Source organism: Sus scrofa, chromosome 14, assembly GCF_054392235.1.
Source record: "Sus scrofa isolate SSC_HxYL_T2T_F1_AM1 chromosome 14, Sscrofa_HxYL_maternal_Yorkshire_Landrace_v2.0, whole genome shotgun sequence".
Lineage (NCBI taxonomy): Eukaryota > Metazoa > Chordata > Mammalia > Artiodactyla > Suidae > Sus > Sus scrofa.
In genome coordinates this window covers 152,276,106-152,293,553 of record NC_139396.1, presented here as the reverse complement: position 1 = coordinate 152,293,553, position 17,448 = coordinate 152,276,106, and the positions used below count along the sequence as shown (strand labels likewise).

General features: G+C 40.1%; 1 protein-coding gene across 1 annotated transcript in view; it reads right to left on the bottom strand.

The window, feature by feature from the left end:
• INPP5F (inositol polyphosphate-5-phosphatase F) overlaps nt 1-17,448 on the bottom strand; it is a 92,313-nt gene that overhangs the window by 36,810 nt on the left and 38,055 nt on the right. Inside the window, exon 3 of the mRNA XM_005671507.4 lies at nt 9,315-9,451. Within this exon, the coding sequence (XP_005671564.1) occupies nt 9,315-9,451 (137 nt within the window). The remainder of the gene's footprint in view (nt 1-9,314; nt 9,452-17,448) is intronic.

Here is a 17,448-nt window from a genome sequence, read left to right as displayed (position 1 = left end):
TCCAGCACAGAAACATGCTGATCTCTCCTCTAACACCTTCACTTGACACTCTTCCTTGATCAGCTACAGTCCTCCTCCTTTGTACTCTGTACTTCACTGTCTCCCTTTCTCTCGCAAGCCCTCTCCAACCTGGCTCTGGCCCCCACTACTCCACCTAAACCCATCCAAACCCATCACCAGTGTGACAAATGACCTCCACTTGGCTAAAGGCAACGGTGGATTCTTGGCCTTTATCTTAACACTCATAGGCATTTGACACAGTTCATCTCCCCTCATCCCCTCTGATACACCATCTTGCCTGCCTTTTTTATTTCGTTTACTGGTTCTTTCCCAACCATTTGACGTCTTAATGTCTTGGCAGCTTAAAGGCCAGTCCTTGACTCCCTTCTCTATTTGGACTTACACCCTCAAAAATTTCATTTACTCTCAAGGTTTCAATTCCCGTCTTCATGCCAACCCTTCCTTCCCGCCTATACATATGTTTTCTTTCCCGCTCTTCTCAAAATTCTAGATGCACACATCCCAATGTTTCCACCTGGATTTCCACCAGGTACCTCACACTCAACATGTCCAAAACTACTCTCACCTTATTCCTGCTGCCCTCCTCTCCTTCGGCTCTCCTTCCCCTGCTTACTCCCCTCCACCCAATCAACCTCCCTGCTGTTCCTCAACATCAGACTTCTTCCACCTCAGGGCCTTTGCTTTAGCTGTTCTCTCTGCCCAGGTCTCTTACCACAATCTCCACCCCTGGGCACTCCACTCACCACCCTTACTGGATTCAACTTTTATTTCCCACAGCATTTATTACTTTCCAACACATGACATAATAAATTATGTTGATGTTTATCATCTGCCCTTGCCCCACTAAAATTAAGTTCCATAACAGCAGAGATCTTTGTTTTACTGACTCATGTATCTCCAGAGCCTTAGTAGTAGCTGGTACAGGAGATCTCAAAAAAACATTTGTTAAATGAATGAATGGGCTCTGATGCTATAGATATAAGTGGTAACCTCCAGACTGACTCACGGGGCATAAAAGCAGTCCTGGGAAACCACCACTCCTCCCCTTCTATGAATATACCTCACACTCCCCCACTTCCCGTAGTGCAGAATCACTGAGGCAGCAGAGGCACTCTCCTACTTGTGGCACTGAGCAACTAACTGTTGGTGAGTGATTTTTACATAAAATGTTAGTAATTATCTAGTCATATTAACATTTTCTTTAAAATACTTGAAAACATGCCTCAAACCTAGTTATAGATTGTTACAATTTTAATATTCAAAATAGGATATTATGCATTTGTCAGGTACAGTTATTTCTTAATTAAGAGCATTCAAGCCAGCAAAATTTTCTCCCAGGAATATATCAAAGATGATTCTAAATATCTAGCTATTCTAAAGCAATCTTGAAGCAGCACACCTAGTCTGCACCCACGCTCTCCTCACTCTCCGAAGGATGGGAGTTGTTTTTCTGTGCAAGGCTAGTCTCCTGTTATGTCTCCTTTAGGATCAGGACCACTGCTCCATTATTCACCCCTCTCTCCCTGTTATTCCAACCTTTCTCTAATAGGCCCTTTCCTACCACCTTTTAACACTTTCAAGTTTACCAGAATCTTTTATTTCAAATCCATTCCCCAGCCCTGGAATCTCCTCCATGATTTAGCGGGGTAGCGTCACAGCCACTGGGACTGTGAGGACTGTAGTCTGATTGGAGCAGGTCAAACTGAAACTGCTCATGTGGAGTGAAACAAGGTCCCCCTCACTCTGAAAAGGACAAACCTTTTGTCTAAGAATGTGACACTATTGATCACTCCCCTGCCATCTCCTTCTCTGGTCCCCAGGACACCATCTCTCTGGGTTCTTCCTCTTCCTCTCACTGTTCCTTCTCCATCTTCTTTGTTGGCATCTCTATCGCTAAAGATGACAGTGGTTCCCAAGGTTCTATCTTTAGCTTTATTCCCACCCTTCATGTTCTGCCCAGAAAATTTCATCCTCTTTCTTCATTTTAACTACCACTATGTTTAACACCACATTTCTAACTCCACTCTTGTTCTGAGCTCATGGCCCCAAAATATAACATCTACCCATAACTGACACACTAGCCCTTCAAGTTCAGCATCTCCCAAACTGACCAGCACGTTTCCCAAATCTCGTTCCTTCTCTGCTATGCCCTATCTCAGGCAACGACTACACCACCACTGGATCACTTAAGCGAGAAAACCTGGAGTCATCTTCCATTGTTCTCTTTGCTAAGGTCTCTCCCATCAATCCAACTATTTCATGCTGACTGTTAATATGTTAGTTCAGAACCTTATCTTTTGCCCAGACAAGTGTTTCTCAAGGGAGGTGCTAATGGCTTAACAGATGGAGAGTTCTTTAATGCACAATTATCCTACTAGGGCAGACAACCTAACAGCCTCCTTTTGTGAACTGGGGAGTCGACTCCAGCACCAGGCTTAAAGTACTGGACATGGCTCCAGGCCCCAATCTCCAATATAGCCCGTTTGGTTCCCCTGACTACACTGGGTCCAAATCTCCACTCAACACTGCCTGCTTATGAGTCCAAACCCAGGAGGCCTGTGACCTCTGTTTGATCTGCTGTTCCATTTACAGTGCATGAAGAAAAGATGCTACTTCCCTCTTCCTGGCAACATCATCTTTTTCTTTTCTTGTTTTTCAAATCTTTCTTCTTTCTTAACTTGGAATAGAGTTGATATTTAGATAACAGAGAGAAGATGCTACTTTCCTTTTCCTGGCAACATCTTTTTCTTTTCTTGTTTTTCAAATCTTTCTTATTCCTGAACTTGGAATAGAGTTGATAATAGAGGCCCTATATTTCTTAACTTCTTATCGACAACTCCAAATCCAAAACCTCTGAAACCTGAAAGTTTTTTTTTTTAAGCTTGTTACAAGCTCCTCTGATGACAAAATAAGCCCTGAACTGATATGAGGCTATTTATGGTCACTGTTTATCTTCCTTAGAATGAATATTCATATGATTCTTTAAGAGGTATGAATGTGTAGTATTGTAGCGTAACAGCCTATACTCACTGAGCACATAGAGAATACATCGGGTAACCGTTCAGAAATCCCCCAAAACCTGAATTATAAAACAAATATGGCCCCAAAGGTCTCAAATAAGGATGGTCATCTATTTAGCGAAGTCACCACACCATCTTATCCAGAAGTCTGTCTCTTAAAGCTGACTTTTCTAAATAGACACTTAATATCACTTTAAACATAAACATTTCCAGTGAATATTTTAGAAGCTTCCATATACATAGTTACATTTAGGAAAGAAAGCACAGACCATGACCTTTTTTAAAAGGTTAAATTCAGTCCTACCAAGAAATAGGAATAGAGAAAATTACTTTGTGGGATCCCTTCCAGTTTTAAAATGCTTTGTTTAGACAAAGCTCTTTTGGGATTTAAGCACATAGTGTGGACAGGGATCATCTTCCCTCTTCCAGAGGTCCAGCCAGTTCTGTGTAATATGTATTTAGGGGCTCTTATTACAACACTGACACGTACAATCTCAAAAACAAAACCACCACTACAGCCCTAGTTTTTCAATTACCCTAGCAACTTACATTTTACAACCAAGATTGAGGGCTGATGTTGCTGCTACTGTTTAGGAAAAGGAAAATAAATTATTATACTTTACAAGTTGGTATCTATTATGTCCATCTGGAGCTAAAAGTTTAAACAGATGTCTAATGGGAAACCAAATATGGAAAATGATGCAGTTATCTACTAAGGCAATGAGATACAGCAAAATAAGATATGCAGACATGGAACATAAGCCCATAAAACTTTAAAGATGTTAAAGGACATCTTTTCCAAAAGAAAGAATATCTATGTTCTCATTTATTTGAACGCCACAGATTCTTCATATTCTTGTATAGATTTTTTCCCCCCAGTGGCCACTGCTTTTGAAAAATAGTCTGACAGGCCCTCAAAAGGTTAAACACAGAGTTACAATATGACACAGCAATTTCATTCCTTGGTATGGAATTTCTTTCTCCCCAGAGAAATGAAAACAATATCCACCAAGTATGTGTCCACAATTGTCCACAGCAGTATTATTCATAACAGCCAAATGTCCATCAACTGATAATGAAAGAATAAAATGTGGTATATCCATACAATGGAATAAAAAGGAATTAAGTGTAGCACTGACACATGCTACAACAAAGACGAACCTTGAAAACATGATGCTAAATAAAAGAAGCAAGTCACAAAAGGCCACACTGTTATGAGTCCATTTATAAGAAATATTCAGAGTAGGCAAATTTAGAGAGATAGAAAATAGATTAGTGGTTGCCTAGGATTTGCCTGGGGTTTGAAGGCAAATGAGGAGTGACTGCTAATGAGTGCAAGGTTTATTTTTAGAGTGATGAACATGTTCTAAAACTGACTGTGGTGATGATTACAAAACTGTGAATATACTAAAAAGCACTGAATTATGTGCTTTAAATGGATGAACTGTATAGTATGAGAATTCTTTAAAAAAAAAACAACTGGCAAATAAATAAGGCCTATACCAAAAGTAAAAAATCAACTGAGGTAGAAAACTAGAAATTCTATTAATTCCAGACTCTTGAGATAAAACTGTTATTGCTCCAATGACAGAAGACAGGTGAGACCCTAGAAAATCTGAGAACAGACCACACTAAAGAGCCCAAAGGTCCTTCTGGAAAAGGGTAAGAACAGTGGGTATACAAATTGATACACAGATGCCCAAATTCCAAGAACATACAAAGAAGACATAAAAATCAACTTTGTTTAAGAAAGTCTTATGTGCACAAGATATGTATGGCCATGAAAAATAACAGGAGTTTAAAAAAAAAAAAAAAGTAGGAAAAAATATTCAAAGAAACAAAAACAAACTATTATGAAAATGTGAAAGTAATATTGCTCCTTCAATAAGCTGGGGCCAAATGGAAACAACCATTAAAACTTACCAAAATATTGACAATGATTCGTTTGTTCTTTTTTTTTTTTTTTTTTTTTTTTTCTTAGGGCCGCACTCACGGCATATGGAGGTTCCCAGGCTAGGGGCTGAATCGGAGCTATAGTTGCCGACCTACACCACAGCTCACGGCAACACCAGATCCTGAACCCACTGAGTGAGGTCAGGGAACCTACACCTTCATGGTTCCCAGTCGGATTCATTTCTGCTGCACCACAACAGGAACTCCCAATGATTATTTCTAAGTGTTTTTTTTTTCCCCCTTCTCCTCAGTTATAATTTACTGTACAAGCAAGACAAAAACAAAAACCACACATAAATTATCATACTTCTAAAAACTTCTTTTAAATGAAGTTATATGGAGATGAAATAAGGATATTAAAGGTTTAAATTAACATGTCAGAAAATAAGCAACTTGCTCTTGATTTTCAACATATCTGTTCTTTGCCCTTCCTCCTATTGTTCACTGTTGGAAAGCTCCATTACCAGAAGAGAGAATTAGAAGGAGGAGGAAAAAGACTTAAATATAAATTTCTAAACTTATATTCTCTTGAGAGAAAGGGATGCCACACTACGAAAATGAGATCTAGAATCTCCAAAATCATGTTTACCCCTAATTAGCAAGGGTCAATATGTAAATATTTCCAACTCTTAACACAGACCATACTTTTTAGTACCCCTGATAAACACATAGCTCAGACTGTCCAGCAGTGTTGTACAAATACTCAGCTATGGGGGGAATATCTTATTTTCATCTTTTTTTTTTTTTTTTTTTTTGCTTTTTTAGGGCTGCACTTGTGGCATACGGAGATTCCCGGGCTAAGGGTTGAATTGGAGCTGTAGCTGCCAGCCTACACCACAACCACACCAACGCAGGATCCAAGCTGTGTCTGCAACCTACACCACAGCTCATGGCAACAGCGGATCTTTAAACCCACTGAGCGAGGCCAGGGATTGAACCTGCATCCTCATGGATGCTAGTCAGATTCATTAATTGTTGAGCCACAACGGGAACTCCTTATTTTCATTTTCATTTGAAGACAATCTCTTTCACTTGAAAGTATCAAAAGAGGAAAAGTCTTCAGAATAAAGACACTTTAAAAGCTTTCATCATATTCACATGTTTGTGTCTTAAAATTTCATTAAATGTTATTTCCTAAAGATCTCTATTCCTGCCACCTCTACCCCACCCCTGTCACTTACACAACAGTCACCTACTAATCTCAAAAGTTACAGATTGGTGACTATAAAGGGCATAAGAAAACCTTCCTGAAAAGTCCAGCAAGAGTCTTATTCAGTTCTCTAGTTGAGAACAGGTCATTTCCCCAGGGATGGAATGAGGAGGGTTCATTTCCCCAGGACTGGGAATGCCAGATGTCTAAACTGATGACTGACAGGTTATCAAGGTGCTGGTCAAGCTCGTCCCTGCTCTAAATCTAACTGCCATGGCCCCCAGGCTTAATGCTCAAACCAGAATACTGCCCAAGGAGTGCTCACCCTCAAGGCAAAGGCCAGTGACAGGAAGCCATGCTGACCTTTCAATTTGTCAGCAGTCATCCTAAAGATACAAGTTTACCAGCTTGGTAAACTGATACAATTTTTGTCAGTCTGGCTGCCCTTCAGGAAAACAAAATGCAAGGAAACACCTGCTTTTAATAGGCCCAATTGCCACCTAAGTTATTTGTCTTAGGATCAGCAATAGTGAAGAGCATTCTATCTCTAGTACCAATTAAAAGAAAATAATAAGTACTGTAGGAGTTCTCTTGTGGCGCAGTGGGTTAAGGATCTAGCATTGTCACTGCAGCGGCCTGGGTCACTACTGTGGTGTGGGTTAGATTCCTGGCCCCAGAACTTCCACATGCCACAGGTCCCTCTAAAAAAAAAAAAAAAGAAAGGTACTCTCATCTTTGATTCCTATAACAAACAGAATATCAGGGTCCTCCTAAATTCATTTCAATGTTGGTTTCTTAAAATCAGATTGTCAAGGAGTTCCCTGGTGGCCTAGTAGTTAAGGATTTGGCACTGCCACTGCTGAGGCATGGGTTCAATCCCTGGCTTAGAAATTTCTACATGCCACAGGTTCGGCCAAAAAAAAAAAAAAAAGAAAAACAAATTAGATTGTCAAATTTCCAGTAAAATCTGAAGCATAAAAATAACTATATTTTTACAGGCATATCCCATTTTACTGTGTTTCACAGATCCTGCATTTTTTTAATTAAATGTTTGTGGGGACCTTGTATCAAATAAGTCTGTTGGCACCACTTTATCAACAGCATCTACTCACTTCATGTCTCTGTGTCATATTTTGGTAATTCTCACAGGATTTCAAACTTTTTCATTATTATTATACTTGTTATTTGATATTAAGGCAGAAAGATTATGACTCACTGAAAACTCAGAGGATGGTGAGCATTTTTTAGCAATAGTATTTAAAAATTAAGGTATGTACCTTTTTTTAGGCATAATGCACTTGCACACTTAATAGACTACAGTATAGTATAAACATAACTTTTATCTATGTACTAAGAAACCAAAAAAGTCATTTGATTCATGTTATTGTGATATTTGCTTTATTGCAGTGGTTTGGAACCAAACCCACAGTATTTCTGAGGTATTATTTTTTTTTTTAATTGAACCCTGCCTCCAGACCTCCTTCCCAAGAACTCAGCCTAGAAAAACGTGTATTGAGTTGTGGGGCGGCAGCCAGTATGTTATCTGTTACCTGATGTTCAGGTAACAGGGAGACAAGCTTAGCAGAGTAATACAGGACCAGACAGCCAGAGTCCAGACTGGATGCCACCATGTGTCAGCTGTGTGATTAATTCCTCACCAAGCCTTCTTTCTTCACCTGTTCAACAGGGACTGTAACAGTTCCTACTTTATAGGATAGTCCAAAGCATTAAATATGATAATCCATCTAATCCTCAGGGCCTGCCTGACACATCACATGGTGATCAAAAAAAGGCTGGACTATGACAAAGTGATGACATCCCTAGATGCCACATCCCCACACTGGTACACATGTATGACGTGACACAAATGCTTTCATGGGTTACTTCTACCAGATGGAAGCAGCACAGTATGGAAACAAACACTGGCCTTGGGCAATCTCATTATCTAGGCCTAAAGGCACTCTACTTATGGGCGTGGTTTCTTCTTAGAAAATGAAAATGTCTCACTAGATCAGTGGTTTTCTCTCTTTAAAAAAAAAAAAAAAAAATCATGAGAAATATAGCCTCAGAAAAATTTCAAGAAATATAGATAAAAAAGCTATAGTAAAAGTTAAATCTCAAAGTTCCCATTGTGGGGCAGCAGAAACAAATCCGACTAGGAACCATGAGGTGGTGGGTTCTATCCCTGGCCTCACTCAGTGGGTTGAGGATCCAGCGTTCCCATGAGCTGTGGTGTAGGTCGCAGACGTGGCTCGGATCTGGCATTATTCTGACTCTGGCGTAGGCCAGCAGCAACAGCTCTGATTAGACCCCTAGCCTGGGAATCTCCCCATGCTGCGATGTGGCCCTAGAAAAGACCAAAAAAAAAAAAAAAAAAAAAGTTAAATCTCACTCTGACTCCCTGCTTTCCCCAAAATCAGTTTTCAAATTGTGCTATGCAGAGTTCTAGGGATCCCCAGAAGCAGAAGGTGACTTTCCAGCACAGGTTAAGTAGGCAGGGCCCCAAGGAACCCTTCTCGCATCACACCTCAACCAAAGCAGCTCTGCTTTTGAAATGGAGTTTTAACTAAAGGACAACCCCCCCCCCCTTGGCTAAGAAGGCAGCTGCAAGCCTTTCCAGCTATGCTCATCACTGTGCCACCCTTCTTGTAATAATGTAACAACTGTGTGCTGTCTGTCCAAGCCAGCAGCCCTGCTAATTAGGTACCTAGCATTGCTTATAAATTCTGCTTCTGTAACCTTGCTTGCTCAGTTTCTTAGGGAGGAACACTGTCTGCTTGGGGATGGGGGAGGTCCGGGATGCTTACATGGGAAAACCAAGGCCTTGTAGTGTATAAAAGTTACGGAGAACAAAGACCTGGTGCTCAGACTCTGGAGGTGACTCCTCTGAGCCCGCACCGGTGCTGAATAAACCTTGCTTTTCCATATCTCCGAGTGCTGTTTGTCTCCTTCCGTTGCCACAGTTTTTGCGGTTTCCGCAACATTTTTATGCATCTTATATACTCGATTTCAGATTTTAAAACAACAGTTCCACTACCACAGGATTAAATTACTCTAAAGATATTATCCAGCTCTAAAACAGTATGATTCTTGCTTATTAAACCAAATCCTCATTGTTGCTATTATATCTACATCATATTTCCATAAAATTTCCTGAGACTTCACCTTACCTCGAGCTCAAGATCCTGAGGTTCCATTTCAGAAAGTGACAGCACAGCAACTTTGGTAACTTTACAGACCTCATGGTCTCCTGGAAGTTTGCCCACCAAAGCTTTCTGTCGAATTAAAATAAGCCACCATGGAAGATCTGAAAAAGAAAAGTCATATTTAATGTCTGGTTTCTATAAAGTGCTACTGTCCTGACAAGCGGAAGGTGAATAAACTAAGACAGTGTGCAAAAGATACAACTCCATAAAGTAAAGCACGCAACAAAGATATAAAAATGGCCTTTAAACATATGAAAAGATGTTCAATGGAGATGTAAATTAAAATGTTGCAATACCATTCTCACTCATCAGTTTGGGGACAATAAAAGCATATGACAGTGCATTCACTGGTAAGACTGTGAGAACCAAGCACTCTAACCAGGCATCTGTTTGCGTTCCCACCACTTTTCTGGAGGGAAATTTTGCAATAACAGAATAAAACATACGCACCTAGCTTTTAACCTAGCAATCCCACTCTTGTGAATATACCCTTGAGACACACCTCAACAACACAAAAGTATATATACTCAAAACTATTCATTAAAGTTTGTAACCGCAAAATACTGGAAACAGCTTGAATGCCCGGACATAGGAGGACGGTTGAATAAACTATGGTACGCCTATGTAGTAGAGTACAATGCGGCTGCAAAAAAGAATTAGAAGCATTCCATGAATTGATAAGAAGAAATTCCTGAATATATTAAGGGGATAAACTGTATATATTATTAATATATAATAAGGGTATAATATAATAAGATATAGTATTAAATCAAAGCACAAAAGAATATCCAGTGTGTGCTACCCTTTCTGTAAAAGAAATATGAGAAAATAGGCACACGTCTGCTCGTTTGTACAAAAAAAAAGGAGAAATTAGAAATTCACAAGATTGGTTACCTAACAAGAGGTAGGTGGAAATGGGATGGAAAGCGAAAATAGGAGTGGGATAAAAGGGACCAGGGGAGTAATAGCTGTCTGAGCATACTCTTTCACATAGTTCTGACTCTTAGAACCATGGTGATGTTTCACATTTCCTCAAAAATAAAGAAATAGGAGTTCTCGTCATGGCTCAGCAGAAACGAATCCAACTAGTATCCATGAGGGCGCAGGTTTGATCCCTGGCCTCACTCAGTGGGTCGGGGATCTGGCATTGCCATGAGTTGTGGTGCAGATCACAGACGAGGCTTGGATCCTGTGTTGTTGTGGCTGTGGCGTAGGCCGGCAGCTATAGCTCCAATTCGACCCCTAGCCTGGGAACTTCCATGTGCCACACATGCGACCATCAGTCCTAAAAAAAAAAAGAAAGAAAGAAATAGTTCAGATCAACCAAAATGTGGAGGGAACCCAAAATGAAATACATAGAGTAATGGCTCTGTTACAAATGGAAAATGTAACCACACCGTAGTAAAGATTTTTACTTATGTGAGAAAAACTCTATGAAAGACAGTACGTAAAAGCAATTTTTCATTTTACAAGGCTACACCAATTAAAAATACTATCTGGAGTTACCCCCATAGCTCAGCGGTTAATGAACCCAACTAGCATCCATGAGGACACAGGTTGGACCCCTGGCCTTGCTCAGTGCGTCGGGGATCCGGCATTGCCGTGAGCTGTGGTGTAGGTCACAGGGACAGCTCGGATCCTGCATTCCTCTAGCTGTGACGTAGGCCAGCAGCCACAGCTCCAATTGGACCCCTAGCCTGGGAACCTCCATATGCCACAGGTGCGGCCCTGAAAAAGACAAAAAAATTTTTTTAATTAAAAAAAAATAAAAATACTAATTGTACCAAAAATAAAAATAACTGAAACAGTGTTTCGGGAATTTCCTTTTTTTTTTTTTTTTTTTTTTTTTTTTGTCTTTTTGCTATTTCTTGGGCCGCTCCCATGGCATATGGAGGTTCCCAGGCTAGGGGTCTAATCGGAGCTGTAGCTGCCAGCCTACGCCAGAGCCACAGCAACGCGGGATCCGAGCCGCGTCTGCAACCTACACCACAGCTCACGGCAACGCCGGATCGTTAACCCACTGAGCAAGGGCAGGGACCGAACCTGCAACCTCATGGTTCCTAGTCGGATTCGTTAACCACTGTGCCACGACGGGAACTCCCGGGAATTTCTTATTATAGAAGAGGAGCATGATGGATATACATTCTCCTAATGAAAAAGTATTTTTTAAAAAGATATACAGTATTTTAATTTCCCCCATTTTTCGCCCAACATCAATCAACTCTCACTTTAGGGATAGTGCTTTGGAGATGTGCTTTAAGCAGTTCATAATGCAAGAATTTGGAAATATCTCATAATTCTTTATAAAGTAGAGTGGAAATCTACTCCAAAGTTTCAAAGCTTTTACAGGTCATTTCATTATTCATTATCATTAAACTTTAACCAAGGACCTACCGTGCACTGGGAAGTATGTCATGCCTGGATTAAGGTTACCAAGCACCTAACACACAATAAACCAAATACATAATAAATAAAGCACATAATAGATAAAAAACTGTTAAATGTTAATACAGTCTGTTGACTGAAAAGAACTCCTTACCATAGTTCTCTTTACCTCACGGGAATATAATTTCTGTTTTCCATTGAACAATTTAGAGTGTTGGAAGGTGATTAGATGAGCCAACATTAGGAAGCCCTCTTCCCAATTTATGCCTTCTTGCTTTCACATTAACATTACCAATTTCGATTTTCAGAAATTATAGCAATGACAAAAAATGTGCCTAATCAAGTGTAATAAATGTCTATCCAATAAGCCATCTAATGGTATAGTACCAAAAATACAAAAATACTCAATTTCAAACACAGAGGTTTTATCCCATACACAGACTCACTTGGCGAACCAAAAGGCATGTTTTTTTCCACAAAAACCATTGGTATTGTCAATATGGAAATTCAACTTACAAACTCAAATACATTTAAAAATAAAATACGCATATTTTTTAGAGTTTAGTTAGCTACTCACACACACAAAAAAGTGAAAAACTGAGGTGCTTCTATAACAAAAAAATTACAGACTAAAGTTTAATACACCTGGAGGGTTATAATGAAGATTAAATCTGAGAAAATATAATGTAAATGATCTCAAACAACAGAGACAAATTTTGTGAATAGTAGCTTTCCCTTTTCAGAGAAGCCTCAATGTTCTGAACTTTGAGATGAGAACTCAGACTCAAATTTTAGCTCCATTATTTATTTGTCATGTACTTCAGCATAATACTTAACTAGTCCAAGCCTTGGTTTTCTCATCTGTAAAATGGAATAAAAAATGCCTATTTCACAGAGCAGGTATAAGGATTAAATCATTTTTATAATTCATGATATTATTACTAACAGCTAATGCTTCCCAGGTAGCAAAACTATTATTAAAAAAAAAAAGAAAGAAAGAAAAGAAATGGAGTTCCCGTGGTGGCGCAGTGGTTAATGAATCTGACTAGGAACCATGAGGTTGAGGGTTCGGTCCCTGCCCTTGCTCAGCGGGTTGACTATCCGGCGTTGCCGTGAGCTGTGGTGTAGGTTGCAGACGCGGCTCGGATCCCGCGTTGCTGTGGCTCTGGTGTAGGCCAGAGGCTACAGCTCCGATTCAATCCCTAGCCTGGGAACCTCCATATGCCGCGGGAGCGGCCCAAGAAATAGCAAAAAGACAAAAAAAAAAAAAAAAGAATGGACGAATGAATACTAGAAAATAACAGAGCGGGCAGGCACAGACGCATGTAAACAGGGGCATCTGGTAAATGATCAAGAGGGAGAAAGCTTGGTGTGTAAGTAACTTGTGTTGAAATACATACTGAAGTATCTTTTGAAGTAGCTGTTTTTGTTTTTTTGGGTTTTTTGGTTTGTTTTGCTTTTTAGGGCCACACTCATGGCATATGGAAGTTTCCAGGCCAGGGGTCAAATCGGAGCTGTAGCTGCTGGACTACACCACAGCTCATGGCAATTCTGGATCCTTAACCCAATGAGCAAGGCCAGGGATTGAACCTTGGTCCTGATAGGTGCTAGTCAGATTCGTTAACAACTGGGCCATGATGGGAACTCCCTAAAGTATCTGAAGTGTATATATGGAATTTGCTTTGAAATAATTTAGCAGCTGGGAGTGTGGGGACCATGGATAAAAATGTCTTTTTTAGTTGACCTCCAACCAGCTCTATAAATTGGAATCGGTTAATATCTCTAAGTCTTTTTTTTTTTTTTTTTTTTTTTTGTCTTTTTGCTATTTCTTGGGCCGCTCCCATGGCATATGGAGGTTCCCAGGCTAGGGGTCTATTCAGAGCTGTAGCCGCCAGCCTATGCCAGAGCCACAGCAACTCGGGATCCGAGCCGAGTCTGCAACCTACACCACAGCTCACGGCAACGCCGGACCGTTAACCCATTAAGCAAGGGCAGGGACTGAACCTGCAACCTCATGGTTCCTAGTCAGATTCGTTAACCACTGCGCCACGACGGGAACTCCTCTAAGTCTTTTAATATACGGTTTCCTGTTAGCTTAATGTGTTCCATCTCACACACTGATCAAAATGAAAAAACTAAGAGTAAGATAGTTGAGGAAATCCATTATTTACTGGTTACAATATAAATTGGGATCATGAAAATGTCCTGGAATTACATAGTGCAGATGGTTGTACAACCTTATGATGGTACTAAAAACCAATGAATTATACTAAAAGAGTGAATTTTTATGCTGTGTGAACTACATCTCAATTTTTTGTAAAAAAAAAAAAAAGCTTTCTAAAGAACAAAAGAACTTGTCAGGAGTCTTGCTTACCAGAGCAGACAATAAATAAACTAAAAAGTATATTTTCTGCCAAACACATAAATAAAAGTATTTGAACTAGTGTTCAAAGGAACAATAGAAATTATCCCAATAGAGGAGTTCCTGTTGTGGCTCAGCGGTAACAAACCCAACTAGGATCCATGAGGACGTGTGTTCGATCCCTGGCCTCGTTCAGTGGGTTAAGGATCCAGCAGTGCTGTGAGCTGTGGTGTAGGTTGCAAATGCAGCTGGGATCCTGCTTTGCTATGGCTGTGGTATAGGCTGGCAGCTATAGCTCTGATTAGACCCCTAGCCTGGGAACTTTCATATGCCTCGGGTGCAGCCCTAAAAAAACAAAACAAAACAAAAAATTACAATGGAAATAAAGTGAAATATTTAAAGTGGACCTAGGATATTTCCAGACAGACTCTAGAAAATGAAGCAAGCAAACAAAAAAACTTTGTGGGAAATAACAGCAATCTGTATTTCTGTAATAATTTTGCCTTGGCTAAAATAAAACAATAACACAGAAGCCTGAAAATCCAGCAAGAATGAGCATGTTAGTAACAGGGTTAAATGATCCCAATATATTTTCTCTAGTTTGAGTTTTAAGCCAACAATAATGTAAAAGCATAGCATCCCTATTGTTTAGCAATCCCAGTATCTTCGGGTATAATTCTGTAATGAAGTTTTAAAAAGCACCAATGTAGGGTATCACATTAATTTACATCACCCTCCAGGAAAAGACACTTGGCTCATTTAAAGCTGCCACACTGAGATCAGGATATGCAGTGTAACCAAGGTCAAAAGTAATTTAGTCTAGCAAGGTCATTTGGAATAAAGATATTTTTTCAATTTTTTAACATACTACAGTGGGGAAAAAAAGTCTATTTTGTAACCCTGGCTCCTTCAGGAAAAGACAGACAAGAAAATCTGACTTCCCTAGCAAGATAAGAAAACTGGGTAGGAAGTGATTATCTTGAAAAGCATGACCTGTTAGGGTAAACCAAAACAGTTAATTCTGGAAAAGATCCCATTGCTTGCCCTATACAATAACTGACTAAAAAGAGGGAAAGCAATGGCAGGGTAAAGGCTTTCATTTTTAAAAATACCCTTTTCTAAAATTAGAAGAAAATCTTTTCTTCCTACCTGTGACCTCACCTCTAGGAAGTTCTACATTCACATATTATTTCTCAACATGGCTATCCATCCTACCAACGTATACAAAAGATAAGCATTTGATCCAACAATGAGTATCTAGCAATCCTTTTTATTTCTATTAATGTTAATCATACAGGAAACATAGGAAGACATTCCATTTGATTAAAAATGTAAACATTGGGAGTTCCCGCCGTGGCTCAGTGGTTGACAAATCCGACTAGGAACCATGAGGTTGCGGGTTTGATCCCTGGCGTTGCTCAGTGGGTTAAGGATCCAGCGTTGCCATGAGCTGTGGTGTAGGTCAAAGATGAGGCTCGGAATCCCACGTTGCTGTGGCTCTGGGGTTAGCCTGAGAACTTCCATATGCCGCAGGAGCGGCCCTAGAAAAGGCAAAAAGACAATCAATCAATCAATGTAAACATTATATGGAAGTTCCCATTATGGTTCAGCAACAATGAACCCAGCAAGTATCCATGAGGATGAGGGTTTGATGCCTGGCCGTGAGCTGCAGTGTACGTCACCGATGCAGACGCAGCTCGGCTCGGATCCTGCGTTGCTGTGCTGTGGTGGTGTAGGCTGGCAACTGTAGCTGCAATTCAACCCCTAGCCTGGGAACTTCCATATGCTGCAAGTGCAGCCCTAAAAAAAAAGTTTACTTTATGGATAAAACTAACATTCCTTTTGATGACCATTCCCCACTTCATGGAAATTCTTTAAATCTAATCCAAGTCCCATTTAGTGAGTTGTCTCATATAAAGAGACTAGCAGAGACAAAGAGCAATTGTTTACCATTGCTGGCATTAATCCATTTGATTTTACTTGAGAGTTTAACAATGGCTTTTTTTGGGGGGGGGGGTCTTTTTAGGGCCATACCCTCAGCACATGGAGGTTCCCAAACTAGGGGTTGAATTAGAGCTACAACTGCCAAGCTTCACCATGGCCACAGCAACATCAGATCCAAGCCATGTCTGTGACCTACACCACAGTTCATGGCAATGCCAGATCCTTAACCTACTGAGTGAGACCAAGGATGGAACCTGCGTCCTCATGGATACTAGTCAGATTCATTTCTGCTGAGCCACAACAGGAACTCAACGACTTTTTAAAATACATAAATTGTTCTTTGTATGAAACATCCAAATGTACACTGACTTACTGAGAATTTTTCTTTGAGAATAAGCTCCTGGTAAGTATTTGGTGCTATAATTTACCCCTTAAAAATATGCAACAGAGCTCTATTCAATCTTTCCAAAGCATTCAATTGAGCTGTCACAGAAACAGGAAGTCTTTTTTTGTACTTTTGCTTGATGGGCTTATTTAATATTTAATTATGTAATTACAATATTGAATAAAGCAAGTATAAATAGGTTTGGAAATAAACATAACCAGAGATCCACCAGAAGAGAGAGGGCTTCCTACCCAGTTTCTACCAATAGACTTATAGAAGCATTGAGGCAAGTCTATCAGTAGACAGGTTAAGTAAGATTCAATTAAAAGCGCTCCTTCTGATAGCAATATGTATACAGTACATATTCTGTGTGTCAGATATTTGAAGTGAATGAAATACTTGTATAGAAATGATTTTGGGAGTTCCCGTTGTGGCACAGCAGAAATGAATCCAACTAGGAACCATGAGGTTGCAGGTTCAATCCCTGGCCTTGCTCAGTGGGTAAGGATCTGGCGTTGCCGTGTGCTGTGGTATAGGTCGCAGATGCGGCTTGGATCTGGCATCGCTGTGGCTGTGGCGTGGGCCAGTAGCTGTAGCTCTGATTAGACCCCTAGCCTGGGAACCTCCATATGTCAAGACACACAAAAAAAGATTTTGCCTTTCGATTTTTTTTTCTCCTGGCTCATCTTTTCTGGAGACTGGTTCTACTTTGAACTGGTTCAAAGGGTTTTTTCTTTTTTTTTAATGAACTTATATTGTAGCATACAACCATAACTTATTCTGCAGGTCCTGTTTTCACCACTTTGTTGGACACTTTCCAAACATTCATGTTATGACCAAAGGCAAAAATAAAAAGAGAAGGCGGGTCTGATAATGATTCGTGTGTCTTCCTCCTTTAGCTTGCCCCAATCCTGCAAACTATGTTCCTGAGGACCAAGCACTCCCTTCACCTCTCTTAGGCCCACTTCTAGAGTTTCCATGAGGAAGCCCAGGAGTGACAAAGCAAAGAGCACCCTGCTGCT